Genomic DNA, 15,555 nt, shown 5'->3' on the forward strand with positions numbered 1-15,555 from the left:
AGTGGTCCAGTTGTAGTGTTCTAGTATTCTAGTGTTAGGTGTTCTAGTTGTCCAGTTGTAGTGTTCTAGTGTTAGGTGTTCTAGTGGTCCAGTTGTAGTGTTCTAGTATTCTAGTGTTAGGTGTTCTAGTGGTCCAGTTGTAGTGTTCTAGTATTCTAGTGTTAGGTGTTCTAGTGGTCCAGTTGTAGTGTTCTAGTATTCTAGTGTTAGGTGTTCTAGTTGTCCAGTTGTAGTGTTCTAGTATTCTAGTGTTAGGTGTTCTAGTGGTCCAGTTGTAGTGTTCTAGTATTCTAGTGTTAGGTGTTCTAGTGGTCCAGTTGTAGTGTTCTAGTATTCTAGTGTTAGGTGTTCTAGTGGTCCAGTTGAAGTGTTCTAGTATTCTAGTGTTAGGTGTTCTAGTGGTCCAGTTGTAGTGTTCTAGTATTCTAGTGTTAGGTGTTCTAGTGGTCCAGTTGTAGTGTTCTAGTATTCTAGTGTTAGGTGTTCTAGTGGTCCAGTTGTAGTGTTCTAGTATTCTAGTGTTAGGTGTTCTAGTTGTCCAGTTGTAGTGTTCTAGTATTCTAGTGTTAGGTGTTCTAGAGGTCCAGTTGTAGTGTTCTAGTATTCTAGTGTTAGGTGTTCTAGTGGTCCAGTTGTAGTGTTCTAGTATTCTAGTGTTAGGTGTTCTAGTGGTCCAGTTGAAGTGTTCTAGTATTCTAGTGTTAGGTGTTCTAGTGGTCCAGTTGTAGTATTCTAGTGTTAGGTGTTCTAGTGGTCCAGTTGTAGTATTCTAGTGTTAGGTGTTCTAGTGGTCCAGTTGTAGTGTTCTAGTGTTAGGTGTTCTAGTGGTCCAGTTGTAGTGTTCTAGTGTTCTAGTGTTAGGTGTTCTAGTGGTCCAGTTGTAGTGTTCTAGTGTTAGGTGTTCTAGTGGTCCAGTTGTAGTATTCTAGTATTCTAGTGTTAGGTGTTCTAGTGGTCCAGTTGTAGTGTTCTAGTATTCTAGTGTTAGGTGTTCTAGTGGTCCAGTTGTAGTGTTCTAGTATTCTAGTGTTAGGTGTTCTAGTGGTCCAGTTGTAGTGTTCTAGTGTTAGGTGTTCTAGTGGTCCAGTTGTAGTGTTCTAGTGTTAGGTGTTCTAGTGGTCCAGTTGTAGTGTTCTAGTGTTAGGTGTTCTAGTGGTCCAGTTGTAGTATTCTAGTGTTAGGTGTTCTAGTGGTCCAGTTGTGGTGTTCTAGTATTCTAGTGTTAGGTGTTCTAGTGGTCCAGTTGTAGTGTTCTAGTGTTAGGTGTTCTAGTGGTCCAGTTGTAGTGTTTTAGTGTTAGGTGTTCTAGTGGTCCAGTTGAAGTGTTCTAGTATTCTAGTGTTAGGTGTTCTAGTGGTCCAGTTGTAGTATTCTAGTGTTAGGTGTTCTAGTGGTCCAGTTGTAGTGTTCTAGTATTCTAGTGTTAGGTGTTCTAGTGGTCCAGTTGTAGTGTTCTAGTATTCTAGTGTTAGGTGTTCTAGTGGTCCAGTTGTAGTGTTCTAGTATTCTAGTGTTAGGTGTTCTAGTGGTCCAGTTGTAGTATTCTAGTGTTAGGTGTTCTAGTGGTCCAGTTGTAGTGTTCTAGTATTCTAGTGTTAGGTGTTCTAGTGGTCCAGTTGTAGTGTTCTAGTATTCTAGTGTTAGGTGTTCTAGTGGTCCAGTTGTAGTGTTCTAGTGTTAGGTGTTCTAGTGGTCCAGTTGTAGTGTTCTAGTGTTAGGTGTTCTAGTGGTCCAGTTGTAGTGTTCTAGTGTTAGGTGTTCTAGTGGTCCAGTTGTAGTATTCTAGTGTTAGGTGTTCTAGTGGTCCAGTTGTAGTGTTCTAGTATTCTAGTGTTAGGTGTTCTAGTGGTCCAGTTGTAGTGTTCTAGTGTTAGGTGTTCTAGTGGTCCAGTTGTAGTGTTCTAGTGTTAGGTGTTCTAGTGGTCCAGTTGTAGTGTTCTAGTGTTCTAGTGTTAGGTGTTCTAGTGGTCCAGTTGAAGTGTTCCAGTATTCTAGTGTTAGGTGTTCTAGTGGTCCAGTTGTAGTATTCTAGTGTTAGGTGTTCTAGTGGTCCAGTTGTAGTGTTCTAGTGTTAGGTGTTCTAGTGGTCCAGTTGTAGTGTTCTAGTATTCTAGTGTTAGGTGTTCTAGTGGTCCAGTTGTAGTGTTCTAGTGTTAGGTGTTCTAGTGGTCCAGTTGTAGTGTTCTAGTATTCTAGTGTTAGGTGTTCTAGTGGTCCAGTTGTAGTGTTCTAGTATTCTAGTGTTAGGTGTTCTAGTGGTCCAGTTGTAGTGTTCTAGTATTCTAGTGTTAGGTTTTCTAGTGGTCCAGTTGTAGTGTTTTAGTGTTAGGTGTTCTAGTGGTCCAGTTGTAGTGTTCTAGTATTCTAGTGTTAGGTGTTCTAGTGGTCCAGTTGTAGTGTTCTAGTGTTAGGTGTTAGGTGTTCTAGTGGTCCAGTTGTAGTGTTCTAGTATTCTAGTGTTAGGTGTTCTAGTGGTCCAGTTGTAGTGTTCTAGTATTCTAGTGTTAGGTGTTCTAGTGGTCCAGTTGTAGTGTTCTAGTGTTAGGTGTTCTAGTGGTCCAGTTGTAGTGTTTTAGTGTTAGGTGTTCTAGTGGTCCAGTTGTAGTGTTCTAGTATTCTAGTGTTAGGTGTTCTAGTGGTCCAGTTGTAGTGTTCTAGTGTTAGGTGTTCTAGTGGTCCAGTTGTAGTGTTCTAGTATTCTAGTGTTAGGTGTTCTAGTGGTCCAGTTGTAGTGTTCTAGTGTTCTAGTGTTAGGTGTTCTAGTGGTCCAGTTGTAGTGTTCTAGTATTCTAGTGTTAGGTGTTCTAGTGGTCCAGTTGTAGTGTTCTAGTATTCTAGTGTTAGGTGTTCTAGTGGTCCAGTTGTAGTGTTCTAGTATTCTAGTGTTAGGTGTTCTATTGGTCCAGTTGTAGTGTTCTAGTATTCTAGTGTTAGGTTTTCTAGTGGTCCAGTTGTAGTGTTCTAGTGTTAGGTGTTCTAGTGGTCCAGTTGTAGTGTTCTAGTATTCTAGTGTTAGGTGTTCTAGTGGTCCAGTTGTAGTGTTCTAGTGTTAGGTGTTCTAGTGGTCCAGTTGTAGTGTTCTAGTATTCTAGTGTTAGGTGTTCTAGTGGTCCAGTTGTAGTGTTCTAGTATTCTAGTGTTAGGTGTTCTAGTGGTCCAGTTGTAGTGTTCTAGTGTTAGGTGTTCTAGTGGTCCAGTTGTAGTGTTCTAGTATTCTAGTGTTAGGTTTTCTAGTGGTCCAGTTGTAGTATTCTAGTGTTAGGTTTTCTAGTGGTCCAGTTGTAGTGTTCTAGTATTCTAGTGTTAGGTGTTCTAGTGGTCCAGTTGTAGTGTTCTAGTATTCTAGTGTTAGGTGTTCTAGTGGTCCAGTTGTAGTGTTCTAGTGTTAGGTGTTCTAGTGGTCCAGTTGTAGTGTTCTAGTATTCTAGTGTTAGGTTTTCTAGTGGTCCAGTTGTAGTGTTCTAGTATTCTAGTGTTAGGTGTTCTAGTGGTCCAGTTGTAGTGTTCTAGTATTCTAGTGTTAGGTGTTCTAGTGGTCCAGTTGTAGTGTTCTAGTATTCTAGTGTTAGGTGTTCTAGTTGTCCAGTTGTAGTGTTCTAGTGTTAGGTGTTCTAGTGGTCCAGTTGTAGTGTTCTAGTATTCTAGTGTTAGGTGTTCTAGTGGTCCAGTTGTAGTGTTCTAGTGTTAGGTGTTCTAGTGGTCCAGTTGTAGTATTCTAGTGTTAGGTGTTCTAGTGGTCCAGTTGTAGTGTTCTAGTGTTAGGTGTTCTAGTGGTCCAGTTGTAGTGTTCTAGTGTTAGGTGTTCTAGTGGTCCAGTTGTAGTGTTCTAGTATTCTAGTGTTAGGTGTTCTAGTTGTCCAGTTGTAGTGTTCTAGTATTCTAGTGTTAGGTGTTCTAGTTGTCCAGTTGTAGTGTTCTAGTGTTAGGTGTTCTAGTGGTCCAGTTGTAGTGTTCTAGTATTCTAGTGTTAGGTGTTCTAGTGGTCCAGTTGTAGTGTTCTAGTATTCTAGTGTTAGGTGTTCTAGTGGTCCAGTTGTAGTGTTCTAGTGTTAGGTGTTCTAGTGGTCCAGTTGTAGTATTCTAGTGTTAGGTGTTCTAGTGGTCCAGTTGTAGTGTTCTAGTATTCTAGTGTTAGGTGTTCTAGTGGTCCAGTTGTAGTGTTCTAGTATTCTAGTGTTAGGTGTTATAGTGGTCCAGTTGTAGTATTCTAGTGTTAGGTGTTCTAGTGGTCCAGTTGTAGTGTTCTAGTATTCTAGTGTTAGGTGTTCTAGTGGTCCAGTTGTAGTGTTCTAGTATTCTAGTGTTAGGTGTTCTAGTGGTCCAGTTGTAGTGTTCTAGTATTCTAGTGTTAGGTGTTCTAGTGGTCCAGTTGTAGTGTTCTAGTGGTCCAGTTGTAGTGTTCTAGTATTCTAGTGTTAGGTGTTCTAGTGGTCCAGTTGTAGTGTTCTAGTATTCTAGTGTTAGGTGTTCTAGTTGTCCAGTTGTAGTGTTCTAGTGTTAGGTGTTCTAGTGGTCCAGTTGTAGTGTTCTAGTATTCTAGTGTTAGGTGTTCTAGTGGTCCAGTTGTAGTGTTCTAGTATTCTAGTGTTAGGTGTTCTAGTGGTCCAGTTGTAGTGTTCTAGTGGTCCAGTTGTAGTGTTCTAGTATTCTAGTGTTAGGTGTTCTAGTGGTCCAGTTGTAGTGTTCTAGTATTCTAGGTTTAGGTTTTCTAGTGGTCCAGTTGTAGTGTTCTAGTGTTAGGTGTTCTAGTGGTCCAGTTGTAGTATTCTAGTGTTAGTTGTTATAGTGGTCCAGTTGTAGTGTTCTAGTATTCTAGTGTTAGGTGTTCTTTCTAGTGGTCCAGTTGTAGTGTTCTAGTATTCTAGTGTTAGGTGTTCTAGTGGTCCAGTTGTAGTGTTCTAGTATTCTAGTGTTAGGTGTTCTAGTGGTCCAGTTGTAGTGTTGTAGTATTCTAGTGTTAGGTGTTTTAGTGGTCCAGTTATAGTGTTCTAGTATTCTATTGTTAGGTGTTCTAGTGGTCCAGTTGTAGTATTCTAGTGTTAGGTGTTCTAGTGGTCCAGTTGTAGTGTTCTAGTATTCTAGTGTTAGGTGTTCTAGTGGTCCAGTTGTAGTATTCTAGTGTTAGGTGTTCTAGTGGTCCAGTTGAAGTGTTCCTAGTATTCTAGTGTTAGGTGTTCTAGTGGTCCAGTTGTGGTATTCTAGTGTTAGGTGTTCTAGTGGTCCAGTTGTAGTATTCTAGTGTTAGGTGTTCTAGTGGTCCAGTTGTAGTTTTCTAGTGTTAGGTGTTCTAGTTGTCCAGTTGTAGTGTTTTAGTATTCTAGTGTTAGGTGTTCTAGTGGTCCAGTTGTAGTGTTCTAGTATTCTAGTGTTAGGTGTTCTAGTTGTCCAGTTGTAGTGTTCTAGTGTTAGGTGTTCTAGTGGTCCAGTTGTAGTGTTCTAGTGTTAGGTGTTCTAGTGGTCCAGTTGTAGTGTTCTAGTGTTAGGTGTTCTAGTGGTCCAGTTGTAGTGTTCTAGTATTCTAGTGTTAGGTGTTCTAGTGGTCCAGTTGTAGTGTTCTAGTATTCTAGTGTTAGGTGTTCTAGTGGTCCAGTTGTAGTGTTCTAGTATTCTAGTGTTAGGTGTTCTAGTGGTCCAGTTGTAGTATTCTAGTGTTAGGTGTTCTAGTGGTCCAGTTGTAGTGTTCTAGTGTTAGGGTGTTCTAGTGGTCCAGTTGTAGTTTTCTAGTGTTAGGTGTTCTAGTGGTCCAGTTGTAGTGTTCTAGTATTCTAGTGTTAGGTGTTCTAGTGGTCCAGTTGTAGTGTTCTAGTGTTAGGTGTTCTAGTGGTCCAGTTGTAGTGTTCTAGTGTTAGGTGTTCTAGTGGTCCAGTTGTAGTGTTCTAGTATTCTAGTGTTAGGTGTTGTAGTGTTCTAGTGTTAGGTGTTCTAGTGGTCCAGTTGTAGTGTTCTAGTGTTAGGTGTTCTAGTGGTCCAGTTGTAGTGTTCTAGTGTTAGGTGTTCTAGTGGTCCAGTTGTAGTGTTCTAGTATTCTAGTGTTAGGTGTTCTAGTGGTCCAGTTGTAGTGTTCTAGTATTCTAGTGTTAGGTGTTCTAGTGGTCCAGTTGTAGTGTTCTAGTATTCTAGTGTTAGGTGTTCTAGTGGTCCAGTTGTAGTATTCTAGTGTTAGGTGTTCTAGTGGTCCAGTTGTAGTGTTCTAGTGTTAGGTGTTCTAGTGGTCCAGTTGTAGTTTTCTAGTGTTAGGTGTTCTAGTGGTCCAGTTGTAGTGTTCTAGTATTCTAGTGTTAGGTGTTCTAGTGGTCCAGTTGTAGTGTTCTAGTGTTAGGTGTTCTAGTGGTCCAGTTGTAGTGTTCTAGTGTTAGGTGTTCTAGTGGTCCAGTTGTAGTGTTCTAGTATTCTAGTGTTAGGTGTTGTAGTGTTCTAGTGTTAGGTGTTCTAGTGGTCCAGTTGTAGTGTTCTAGTATTCTAGTGTTAGGTGTTCTAGTGGTCCAGTTGTAGTGTTCTAGTATTCTAGTGTTAGGTGTTCTAGTGGTCCAGTTGTAGTGTTCTAGTATTCTAGTGTTAGGTGTTCTATTGGTCCAGTTGTAGTGTTCTAGTATTCTAGTGTTAGGTTTTCTAGTGGTCCAGTTGTAGTGTTCTAGTGTTAGGTGTTCTAGTGGTCCAGTTGTAGTGTTCTAGTATTCTAGTGTTAGGTGTTCTAGTGGTCCAGTTGTAGTGTTCTAGTGTTAGGTGTTCTAGTGGTCCAGTTGTAGTGTTCTAGTATTCTAGTGTTAGGTGTTCTAGTGGTCCAGTTGTAGTGTTCTAGTATTCTAGTGTTAGGTGTTCTAGTGGTCCAGTTGTAGTGTTCTAGTGTTAGGTGTTCTAGTGGTCCAGTTGTAGTGTTCTAGTATTCTAGTGTTAGGTTTTCTAGTGGTCCAGTTGTAGTATTCTAGTGTTAGGTTTTCTAGTGGTCCAGTTGTAGTGTTCTAGTATTCTAGTGTTAGGTGTTCTAGTGGTCCAGTTGTAGTGTTCTAGTATTCTAGTGTTAGGTGTTCTAGTGGTCCAGTTGTAGTGTTCTAGTGTTAGGTGTTCTAGTGGTCCAGTTGTAGTGTTCTAGTATTCTAGTGTTAGGTTTTCTAGTGGTCCAGTTGTAGTGTTGTAGTATTCTAGTGTTAGGTGTTCTAGTGGTCCAGTTGTAGTGTTCTAGTATTCTAGTGTTAGGTGTTCTAGTGGTCCAGTTGTAGTGTTCTAGTATTCTAGTGTTAGGTGTTCTAGTTGTCCAGTTGTAGTGTTCTAGTGTTAGGTGTTCTAGTGGTCCAGTTGTAGTGTTCTAGTATTCTAGTGTTAGGTGTTCTAGTGGTCCAGTTGTAGTGTTCTAGTGTTAGGTGTTCTAGTGGTCCAGTTGTAGTATTCTAGTGTTAGGTGTTCTAGTGGTCCAGTTGTAGTGTTCTAGTGTTAGGTGTTCTAGTGGTCCAGTTGTAGTGTTCTAGTGTTAGGTGTTCTAGTGGTCCAGTTGTAGTGTTCTAGTATTCTAGTGTTAGGTGTTCTAGTTGTCCAGTTGTAGTGTTCTAGTATTCTAGTGTTAGGTGTTCTAGTTGTCCAGTTGTAGTGTTCTAGTGTTAGGTGTTCTAGTGGTCCAGTTGTAGTGTTCTAGTATTCTAGTGTTAGGTGTTCTAGTGGTCCAGTTGTAGTGTTCTAGTATTCTAGTGTTAGGTGTTCTAGTGGTCCAGTTGTAGTGTTCTAGTGTTAGGTGTTCTAGTGGTCCAGTTGTAGTATTCTAGTGTTAGGTGTTCTAGTGGTCCAGTTGTAGTGTTCTAGTATTCTAGTGTTAGGTGTTCTAGTGGTCCAGTTGTAGTGTTCTAGTATTCTAGTGTTAGGTGTTATAGTGGTCCAGTTGTAGTATTCTAGTGTTAGGTGTTCTAGTGGTCCAGTTGTAGTGTTCTAGTATTCTAGTGTTAGGTGTTCTAGTGGTCCAGTTGTAGTGTTCTAGTATTCTAGTGTTAGGTGTTCTAGTGGTCCAGTTGTAGTGTTCTAGTATTCTAGTGTTAGGTGTTCTAGTGGTCCAGTTGTAGTGTTCTAGTGGTCCAGTTGTAGTGTTCTAGTATTCTAGTGTTAGGTGTTCTAGTGGTCCAGTTGTAGTGTTCTAGTATTCTAGTGTTAGGTGTTCTAGTTGTCCAGTTGTAGTGTTCTAGTGTTAGGTGTTCTAGTGGTCCAGTTGTAGTGTTCTAGTATTCTAGTGTTAGGTGTTCTAGTGGTCCAGTTGTAGTGTTCTAGTATTCTAGTGTTAGGTGTTCTAGTGGTCCAGTTGTAGTGTTCTAGTGGTCCAGTTGTAGTGTTCTAGTATTCTAGTGTTAGGTGTTCTAGTGGTCCAGTTGTAGTGTTCTAGTATTCTAGGTTTAGGTTTTCTAGTGGTCCAGTTGTAGTGTTCTAGTGTTAGGTGTTCTAGTGGTCCAGTTGTAGTATTCTAGTGTTAGGTGTTCTAGTGGTCCAGTTGTAGTGTTCTAGTATTCTAGTGTTAGGTGTTCTTTCTAGTGGTCCAGTTGTAGTGTTCTAGTATTCTAGTGTTAGGTGTTCTAGTGGTCCAGTTGTAGTGTTCTAGTATTCTAGTGTTAGGTGTTCTAGTGGTCCAGTTGTAGTGTTGTAGTATTCTAGTGTTAGGTGTTCTAGTGGTCCAGTTATAGTGTTCTAGTATTCTAGTGTTAGGTGTTCTAGTGGTCCAGTTGTAGTATTCTAGTGTTAGGTGTTCTAGTGGTCCAGTTGTAGTGTTCTAGTATTCTAGTGTTAGGTGTTCTAGTGGTCCAGTTGTAGTATTCTAGTGTTAGGTGTTCTAGTGGTCCAGTTGAAGTGTTCTAGTATTCTAGTGTTAGGTGTTCTAGTGGTCCAGTTGTAGTATTCTAGTGTTAGGTGTTCTAGTGGTCCAGTTGTAGTATTCTAGTGTTAAGTGTTCTAGTGGTCCAGTTGTAGTTTTCTAGTGTTAGGTGTTCTAGTTGTCCAGTTGTAGTGTTTTAGTATTCTAGTGTTAGGTGTTCTAGTGGTCCAGTTGTAGTGTTCTAGTATTCTAGTGTTAGGTGTTCTAGTTGTCCAGTTGTAGTGTTCTAGTGTTAGGTGTTCTAGTGGTCCAGTTGTAGTGTTCTAGTGTTAGGTGTTCTAGTGGTCCAGTTGTAGTGTTCTAGTGTTAGGTGTTCTAGTGGTCCAGTTGTAGTGTTCTAGTATTCTAGTGTTAGGTGTTCTAGTGGTCCAGTTGTAGTGTTCTAGTATTCTAGTGTTAGGTGTTCTAGTGGTCCAGTTGTAGTGTTCTAGTATTCTAGTGTTAGTGTTCTAGTGGTCCAGTTGTAGTATTCTAGTGTTAGGTGTTCTAGTGGTCCAGTTGTAGTGTTCTAGTGTTAGGTGTTCTAGTGGTCCAGTTGTAGTTTTCTAGTGTTAGGTGTTCTAGTGGTCCAGTTGTAGTGTTCTAGTATTCTAGTGTTAGGTGTTCTAGTGGTCCAGTTGTAGTGTTCTAGTGTTAGGTGTTCTAGTGGTCCAGTTGTAGTGTTCTAGTGTTAGGTGTTCTAGTGGTCCAGTTGTAGTGTTCTAGTATTCTAGTGTTAGGTGTTGTAGTGTTCTAGTGTTAGGTGTTCTAGTGGTCCAGTTGTAGTGTTCTAGTATTCTAGTGTTAGGTGTTCTAGTGGTCCAGTTGTAGTGTTCTAGTATTCTAGTGTTAGGTGTTCTAGTGGTCCAGTTGTAGTGTTCTAGTGTTAGGTTTTCTAGTGGTCCAGTTGTAGTGTTCTAGTGTTAGGTGTTCTAGTGGTCCAGTTGTAGTGTTCTAGTATTCTAGTGTTAGGTGTTCTAGTGGTCCAGTTGTAGTGTTCTAGTATTCTAGTGTTAGGTGTTCTAGTGGTCCAGTTGTAGTGTTCTAGTATTCTAGTGTTAGGTGTTCTAGTGGTCCAGTTGTAGTGTTCTAGTATTCTAGTGTTAGGTTTTCTAGTGGTCCAGTTGTAGTGTTCTATTGTTAGGTGTTCTAGTGGTCCAGTTGTAGTGTTCTAGTATTCTAGTGTTAGGTGTTCTAGTGGTCCAGTTGTAGTGTTCTAGTATTCTAGTGTTAGGTGTTCTAGTGGTCCAGTTGCAGTGTTCTAGGATTCTAGTGTTAGGTGTTCTAGTGGTCCAGTTGAAGTGTTAGGTGTTCTAGTGGTCCATTTGAAGTGTTAGGTGTTCTAGTGGTCCAGTTGAAGTGTTCTGTGGTCCAGGGCTGTGGGTGTATACAGGCCAGACAGGTACATGAGCTAGGCTCAGGATAGAGAACAGGGACTTACTGCACACTAAAACACCCCAACTCATTTATTTATCTCGCTTTCTCAGCCCTCCTTTCTCCCAGAACAACCAAGACAAGAACTACCTGAATCTCATCTATGAAGGATACAAAGGTATGGGTTCATTCCTGCCTGCTCAATGTGTAAACTGATGTTTTCTAACTGTAGTGCTTTGTGTTTTATGTTGTAAATGTCTCTGAAACAATGTGTGCTGTTATTTTTGGAAAATAGTTTTTTTGGGGGGAAATAGTATGTTTCTTGGGGGGGATAAACGCCAAAAATAAGGTCTGTGGGAAACACAGGTTTAGGATAATCTACATGGCTAACTCTAACTTTTTAGGACTACAAACTAACAAGGTCTACGTGTCTCTCCTCTACCTCCCCCTGTCTCCCCTCTACCTCCCCCTGTCTCCCCTCTACCTCCCCCCTGTCTCCCCTCTACCTCCCCCTCTACCTCCCCCTGTCTCTCCTCTACCTCCCTGTCTCCCCTCTACCTCCCCCTGTCTCCCCTCTACCTCCCCTGTCTCCCCTCTACCTCCCCCTCTACCTCCCCCTGCTCCCCTCTACCTCCCCCTGTCTCCCCTCTACCTCCCCCTGTCTCCCCTCACGCTCCCCTCTACCTCCCCCGCTCCCCTCTACCTCCCCCGTCTCCCCTCTACCTCCCCCCTGCCCCCCCCCCACTCTCCTCTACCTCCCCCTGTCTCCCCTCTACCTCCCCGTCTCCCCTCTACTCCCCCTGTCTCCCCTCTACCTCCCCCTGTCTCCCCTCTACCTCCCCCTGTCTCCCCTCTACCTCCCCCCTGTCTCCCCTCTACCTCCCCCTGTCTCCCCTCTACCTCCCCTGTCTCCCCTCACCCGCTCCCCTCTACCCCCCCTCCTCCCTGTCTCCCTCTACCCCCTGTCTCCCCTCTACCTCCCCCTGTCTCCCCTCTACCTCCCCCTCTACCTCCCCCTGTCTCCCCTCTACCTCCCCTCTACCTCACCCTGCTCTCCCCTCTACCTCCCCCCTGTCTCCCCTCTACCTCCCCCTGTATCCCCTCTACCTCCCCCTGTATCCCCTCTACCTCGCCCCTGTCTCCCCTCTACCTCCCCGTCTCCCCTCTACCTCCCCTGTCTCCCTTCTACCTCCCCTCTACCTTTCCCTGTCTCCCCTCTACCTCCCCTGTCTCCCTCTACCTCTCCCTGTCTCCCCTCTACCTCCCCTGTATCCCCTCTACCTCCCCCTGTCTCCCCTCTACCTCCCCCTGTATCCCCTCTACCTCGCCCTGTCTCCCCTCTACCTCCCCGTCTCCCCTCTACCTCCCCCTGTCTCCCCTTCTACCTCCCCTACCTTCCCCTGCTCCCCTCACCTCTCCCTGTCTCCCCTCTACCTCCCCCTGTCTCCCCTCTACCTCCCCTGTCTCCCCTCTACCTCACCCTGTCTCCCCTCTACCTCCCCTGCTCCCCTCACCTCCCCCCTGTCTCCCCTCTACCTCACCCTGTCTCCCCTCTACCTCCCCCTGTCTCCCCTCTACCTCCCCTGTCTCCCCTCTCCCCTCTCCCTCTACCCCTGTCTCCCTCTACCTCCCCCTGTCTCCCTCTACCTCCCCCTGTCTCCCCTCTACCTCCCCCTGTCTCTCCTCTACCTCCCCGTCTCCCCTCTACCTCCCCCTGCTCCCCTCTACCTCCCCTGCTCTCCCCTCTACCTCCCCGGTCTCCCCTCTACCTCCCCCTGTCTCCCCTACCTCCCCCTGTCTCCCCTCTACCTCCCCCTGTCTCCCCTCTACCTCCCCCTGTCTCCCCTCTACCTCCCCCTCTACCTCCCCCTGTCTCCCCTCTACCCCCCCCTGTCTCCCCTCTACCTCCCCCTGTCTCCCCTCTACCTCCCCCTGTCTCCCCTCTACCTCCCCCTGCTCCCCTCTACCTCCCCCTGTCTCCCCTCTACCTCCCCTGTCTCCCCTCTAACTCCCCCTGTCTCCCCTCTACCTCCCCCTGTCTCCCTCTACCTCCCCCTGTCTCCCCCTCTACCTCCCCCTCCCCCCAGTCTCCCCTCTACCTCCCCCTCTCCCCTCTACCTCCCCCCGGTCTCCCCTCTACCTCCCCCTGTCTCCCCTCTACCTCCCCCTGTCTCCCCCTCTACCTCCCCCCTGTCTCCCCTCTACCTCCCCCTGTCTCCCCTCTACCTCCCCTGTCTCCCCTCTACCTCCCCCTGTCTCCCCTCTACCTCCCTGTCTCCCCTCTACCTCCCCTGTCTCCCCTCTACCTCCCCCTGTCTCCCCTCTACCTCGCTCCCCTCTACCTCCCCAGTCTCCCCTCTCTACCTCCCCCTGTCTCCCCTCTACCTTCCCTGTCTCCCCTCTACCTCCCCTGTCTCCCCCTCTACCTCCCCCTGTCTCCCCTCTACCTCCCCCTGTCTCCCCTCTACCTCCCCCTGTCTCCCCTCTACCTCCCCCTGTCTCCCCTCTACCTCCCCCTGTCTCCCCTCTACCTCCCTGCCCCCTCTCCTCCCTGTCTCCCTCTACCTCCCCCTGTCTCCCCTCTACCTCCCTGTCTCCCCTCTACCTCTCCCTGTCTCCCCTCTACCTCCCCTGCTGTCTCCCCCCTACCTCCCCCTGTCTCCCTCTCCTCCCCTGTCTCCCCTCTACCTCTCCCTGTATCCCTCTACCTCCCCCTGTATCCCCTCTACCCCCCCTGCTCCCCTCTACCTCCCCCTGTCTCCCCTCTACCTCCCCCTGTCTCCCCTCTACCTCTCCCTGTCTCCCCTCTACCTCCCCCTGTATCCCCTCTACCTCCCCCTGTATCCCCTCTACCTCCCCCTGTTCCCCTCTACCTCCCCCTGTCTCCTCTACCTCTCCCTGTCTCCCCTCACTCCCCCTCTACTCCCCCTGTCTCCCCTCTACCTCCCCCCGTCTCCCCTCACCTCCCCTGTCTCCCCTCTACCTCCCCTGTCTCCCTCTACCTCCCCCTGCCTCCCCTCTCTCTCCTCCCCCTGTCTCCCCCTACCTCCCCTGCTCCCCTCTACCCCTCCTCCCCTCTACCCCCTGTCTCCCCTCTACCTCCCCCTGTCTCCCTCTACCTCCCCCTGTTCTCCCCTCTTACCTCCCCTGTATCCCCTCTACCTCACCCTGTCTCCCCTCCCACCTCCCCTGTCTCCCCTCTACCTCCCCTGTCTCCCCTCTACCTCCCCCTGTCTTCCCCTCTACCTCCCCCTGTCTCCCCTCCACTCCCCCTGTCTCCCTCTACCTCCCCTGTATCCCCTCTACCTCCCCCTGTCTCCCCTACCTCCCCTGTCTCCCCTCTACCTCCCCCTGTCTCCCTCTACCCTCCCCCTGTATCCCTCTACCTCCCCTGTCCTCCCTACTACCTCCCCGGTCTCCCCTCTACCTCCCCCTGTCTCCCCTCTACCTGACTGACTGACTATGTGTGTCTCTTGTCCCCCTGCAGGGCGCAACAGTAAAGGAGGGACTTTCCCCCGACAGTTCCACTTGTCCAATGGTAGTAAAGACTACAGTGATGGTAAGAGGGCTTCTCCTGAACAATGCTGCACTATCACCCTACTGATAACACTGATAGGAGACTCCACCAGGCACCCAACCACTCCCATAGGGAAGGAGACTCCACCAGGCACCCAACCACTCCCATAGGGAAGGAGACTCCACCAGGCACCCAACCACTCCCATAGGGAAGGAGACTCCACCAGGCACCCAACCACTCCCATAGGGAAGGAGACTCCACCAGGCACCCAACCACTCCCATAGGGAAGAGAAATGAGCAGGCTAACCTTTACTCCACTCATTTATATTTCCTATGTATGTCTCTGGGAGCTGGATAACAACAGGGGAAAGAGAGAGAGAGGGAGAGAGAGAATACCTGCATGCTTTATATAATGTAGGGGAAGGAGATAGCAGGGAGGGGAAGGAGAGAGAGAGAGAGAGAGAATACCTGCATGCTTTATATAATGTAGGGGAAGGAGAGAGAGAGAGAGAGAGAGAGAGAATACCTGCATGCTTTATATAATGTAGGGGAAGGAGAGAGAGAGAGCAGGGAGGGGAAGGAGAGAGAGAGAGCAGGGAGGGAAGAGAGAGAGAGAGCGCAGAGAGAGAGAGAGAGAGAGAGAGAGAGAGAGCGAGGAGCGAGAGCGAGAGAGAGCGCAGGGAGAGGAAGGAGAGAGAGAGAGAGCAGGGAGGGGAAGGAGAGAGCAGGGAGGGGAAGGAGAGAGCGAGAGAGCGAGAGAGAGAGCGAGAGAGAGAGAGAGAGAGAGAGAGAGAGAGAGAGAGAGAGAGAGAGAGAGAGAGAGAGAGAGAGAGAGAGAGAGAGAGAGAGAGAGAGAGAGAGAGAGAAATACTCAGACCTAAGAGAATCTTTCTTTCCCAAAATTATCATTCAGTACAAAGAATTTGAAACTATAAAAAAATAACAATAATATTTATTAGGATATGTCAAAATGTGCAAGATTTTGGCAGGCAATATGTGTCCTCCTGATTTTGCTTTTGGCTTACAACATGTAATGTGTCTTCTCAGTCATGTTGAGACTGGTGAACTACTATTAGCTTTAATGTATTGTTATTCTCATTAATATTGTTGTTGTAGTTGCTGCTAATGGTAATCCCATTTCCACTACTACTTATTATTGCTGTGGTCCCACCATTTTTGTTATATCTATCTTTGACAATGTAAGTAATTTTACTTGACATGTCAATAAAGTCTATTGAACTGAATTGAGAGAGAGCAGGGAGAGCAGGGAGAGCAGGGAGAGCAGGGAGAGCAGAGAGAGAGCAGAGAGAGAGAGAGAGAGAGAGAGAGAGAAGAGAGAGAGAGAGGAGAGAGAGAGAGAGAGAGAGAGAGAGAGAGAGAGAGAGAGAGAGAGAGAGAGAGAGAGAGAGAGAGGAGAGAGAGAGAGAGAGAGAGAGAGAGAGAGAGAGAGAGAGAGAGAGAGAGAGAGAGAGAGAGAGAGGCTATATACAGGGGGTACCGGTACAGAGTCAATGTGCGGGAGCACCTGCTAGTCGAGGTAATATGTACATGTAGGTAGAGTTAAAGTGACTATGCATAAATAATTAACAGAGTAGCAGCAGCGTAAAAGTGGGTGGGGGGGGACAATGCAAATAGTCCGGGTAGCCATGATTAGCTGTTCAGGAGTCTTATGGCTTGGGGGTAGAAGCTGTTAAGAATCCTTTTGGACCTAGACTTGGCGCTCAGGTACCACTTGCCGTGCGGTAGCAGAGAGAACAGTCTATGACTAGGGTGGCTGGAGTCTTCGAACATTTTTAGGGTCTTCCTTTGACACCGCCTGGTATAGAGGTCCTGGATGGCAGAG

General features: G+C 46.4%; 1 protein-coding gene across 1 annotated transcript in view; it reads left to right on the top strand.

Moving 5' to 3' along the window:
• LOC121549640 (mitogen-activated protein kinase kinase kinase 3) overlaps nucleotides 1-13,995 on the top strand; it is a 138,112-nt gene extending 124,117 nt beyond the window's left edge. Inside the window, exons 11-12 of the mRNA XM_045210430.1 lie at nucleotides 10,309-10,373; nucleotides 13,683-13,995. Coding sequence (XP_045066365.1) covers nucleotides 10,309-10,373; nucleotides 13,683-13,882 — 265 coding nt within the window. The 3' untranslated portion in view covers nucleotides 13,883-13,995. The remainder of the gene's footprint in view (nucleotides 1-10,308; nucleotides 10,374-13,682) is intronic.
• The last annotated feature ends 1,560 nt before the right edge of the window (nucleotides 13,996-15,555 follow it).

The sequence above is a fragment of the Coregonus clupeaformis genome, chromosome 34 (assembly GCF_020615455.1).
Source record: "Coregonus clupeaformis isolate EN_2021a chromosome 34, ASM2061545v1, whole genome shotgun sequence".
NCBI classification, from domain to species: Eukaryota; Metazoa; Chordata; class Actinopteri; order Salmoniformes; family Salmonidae; genus Coregonus; species Coregonus clupeaformis.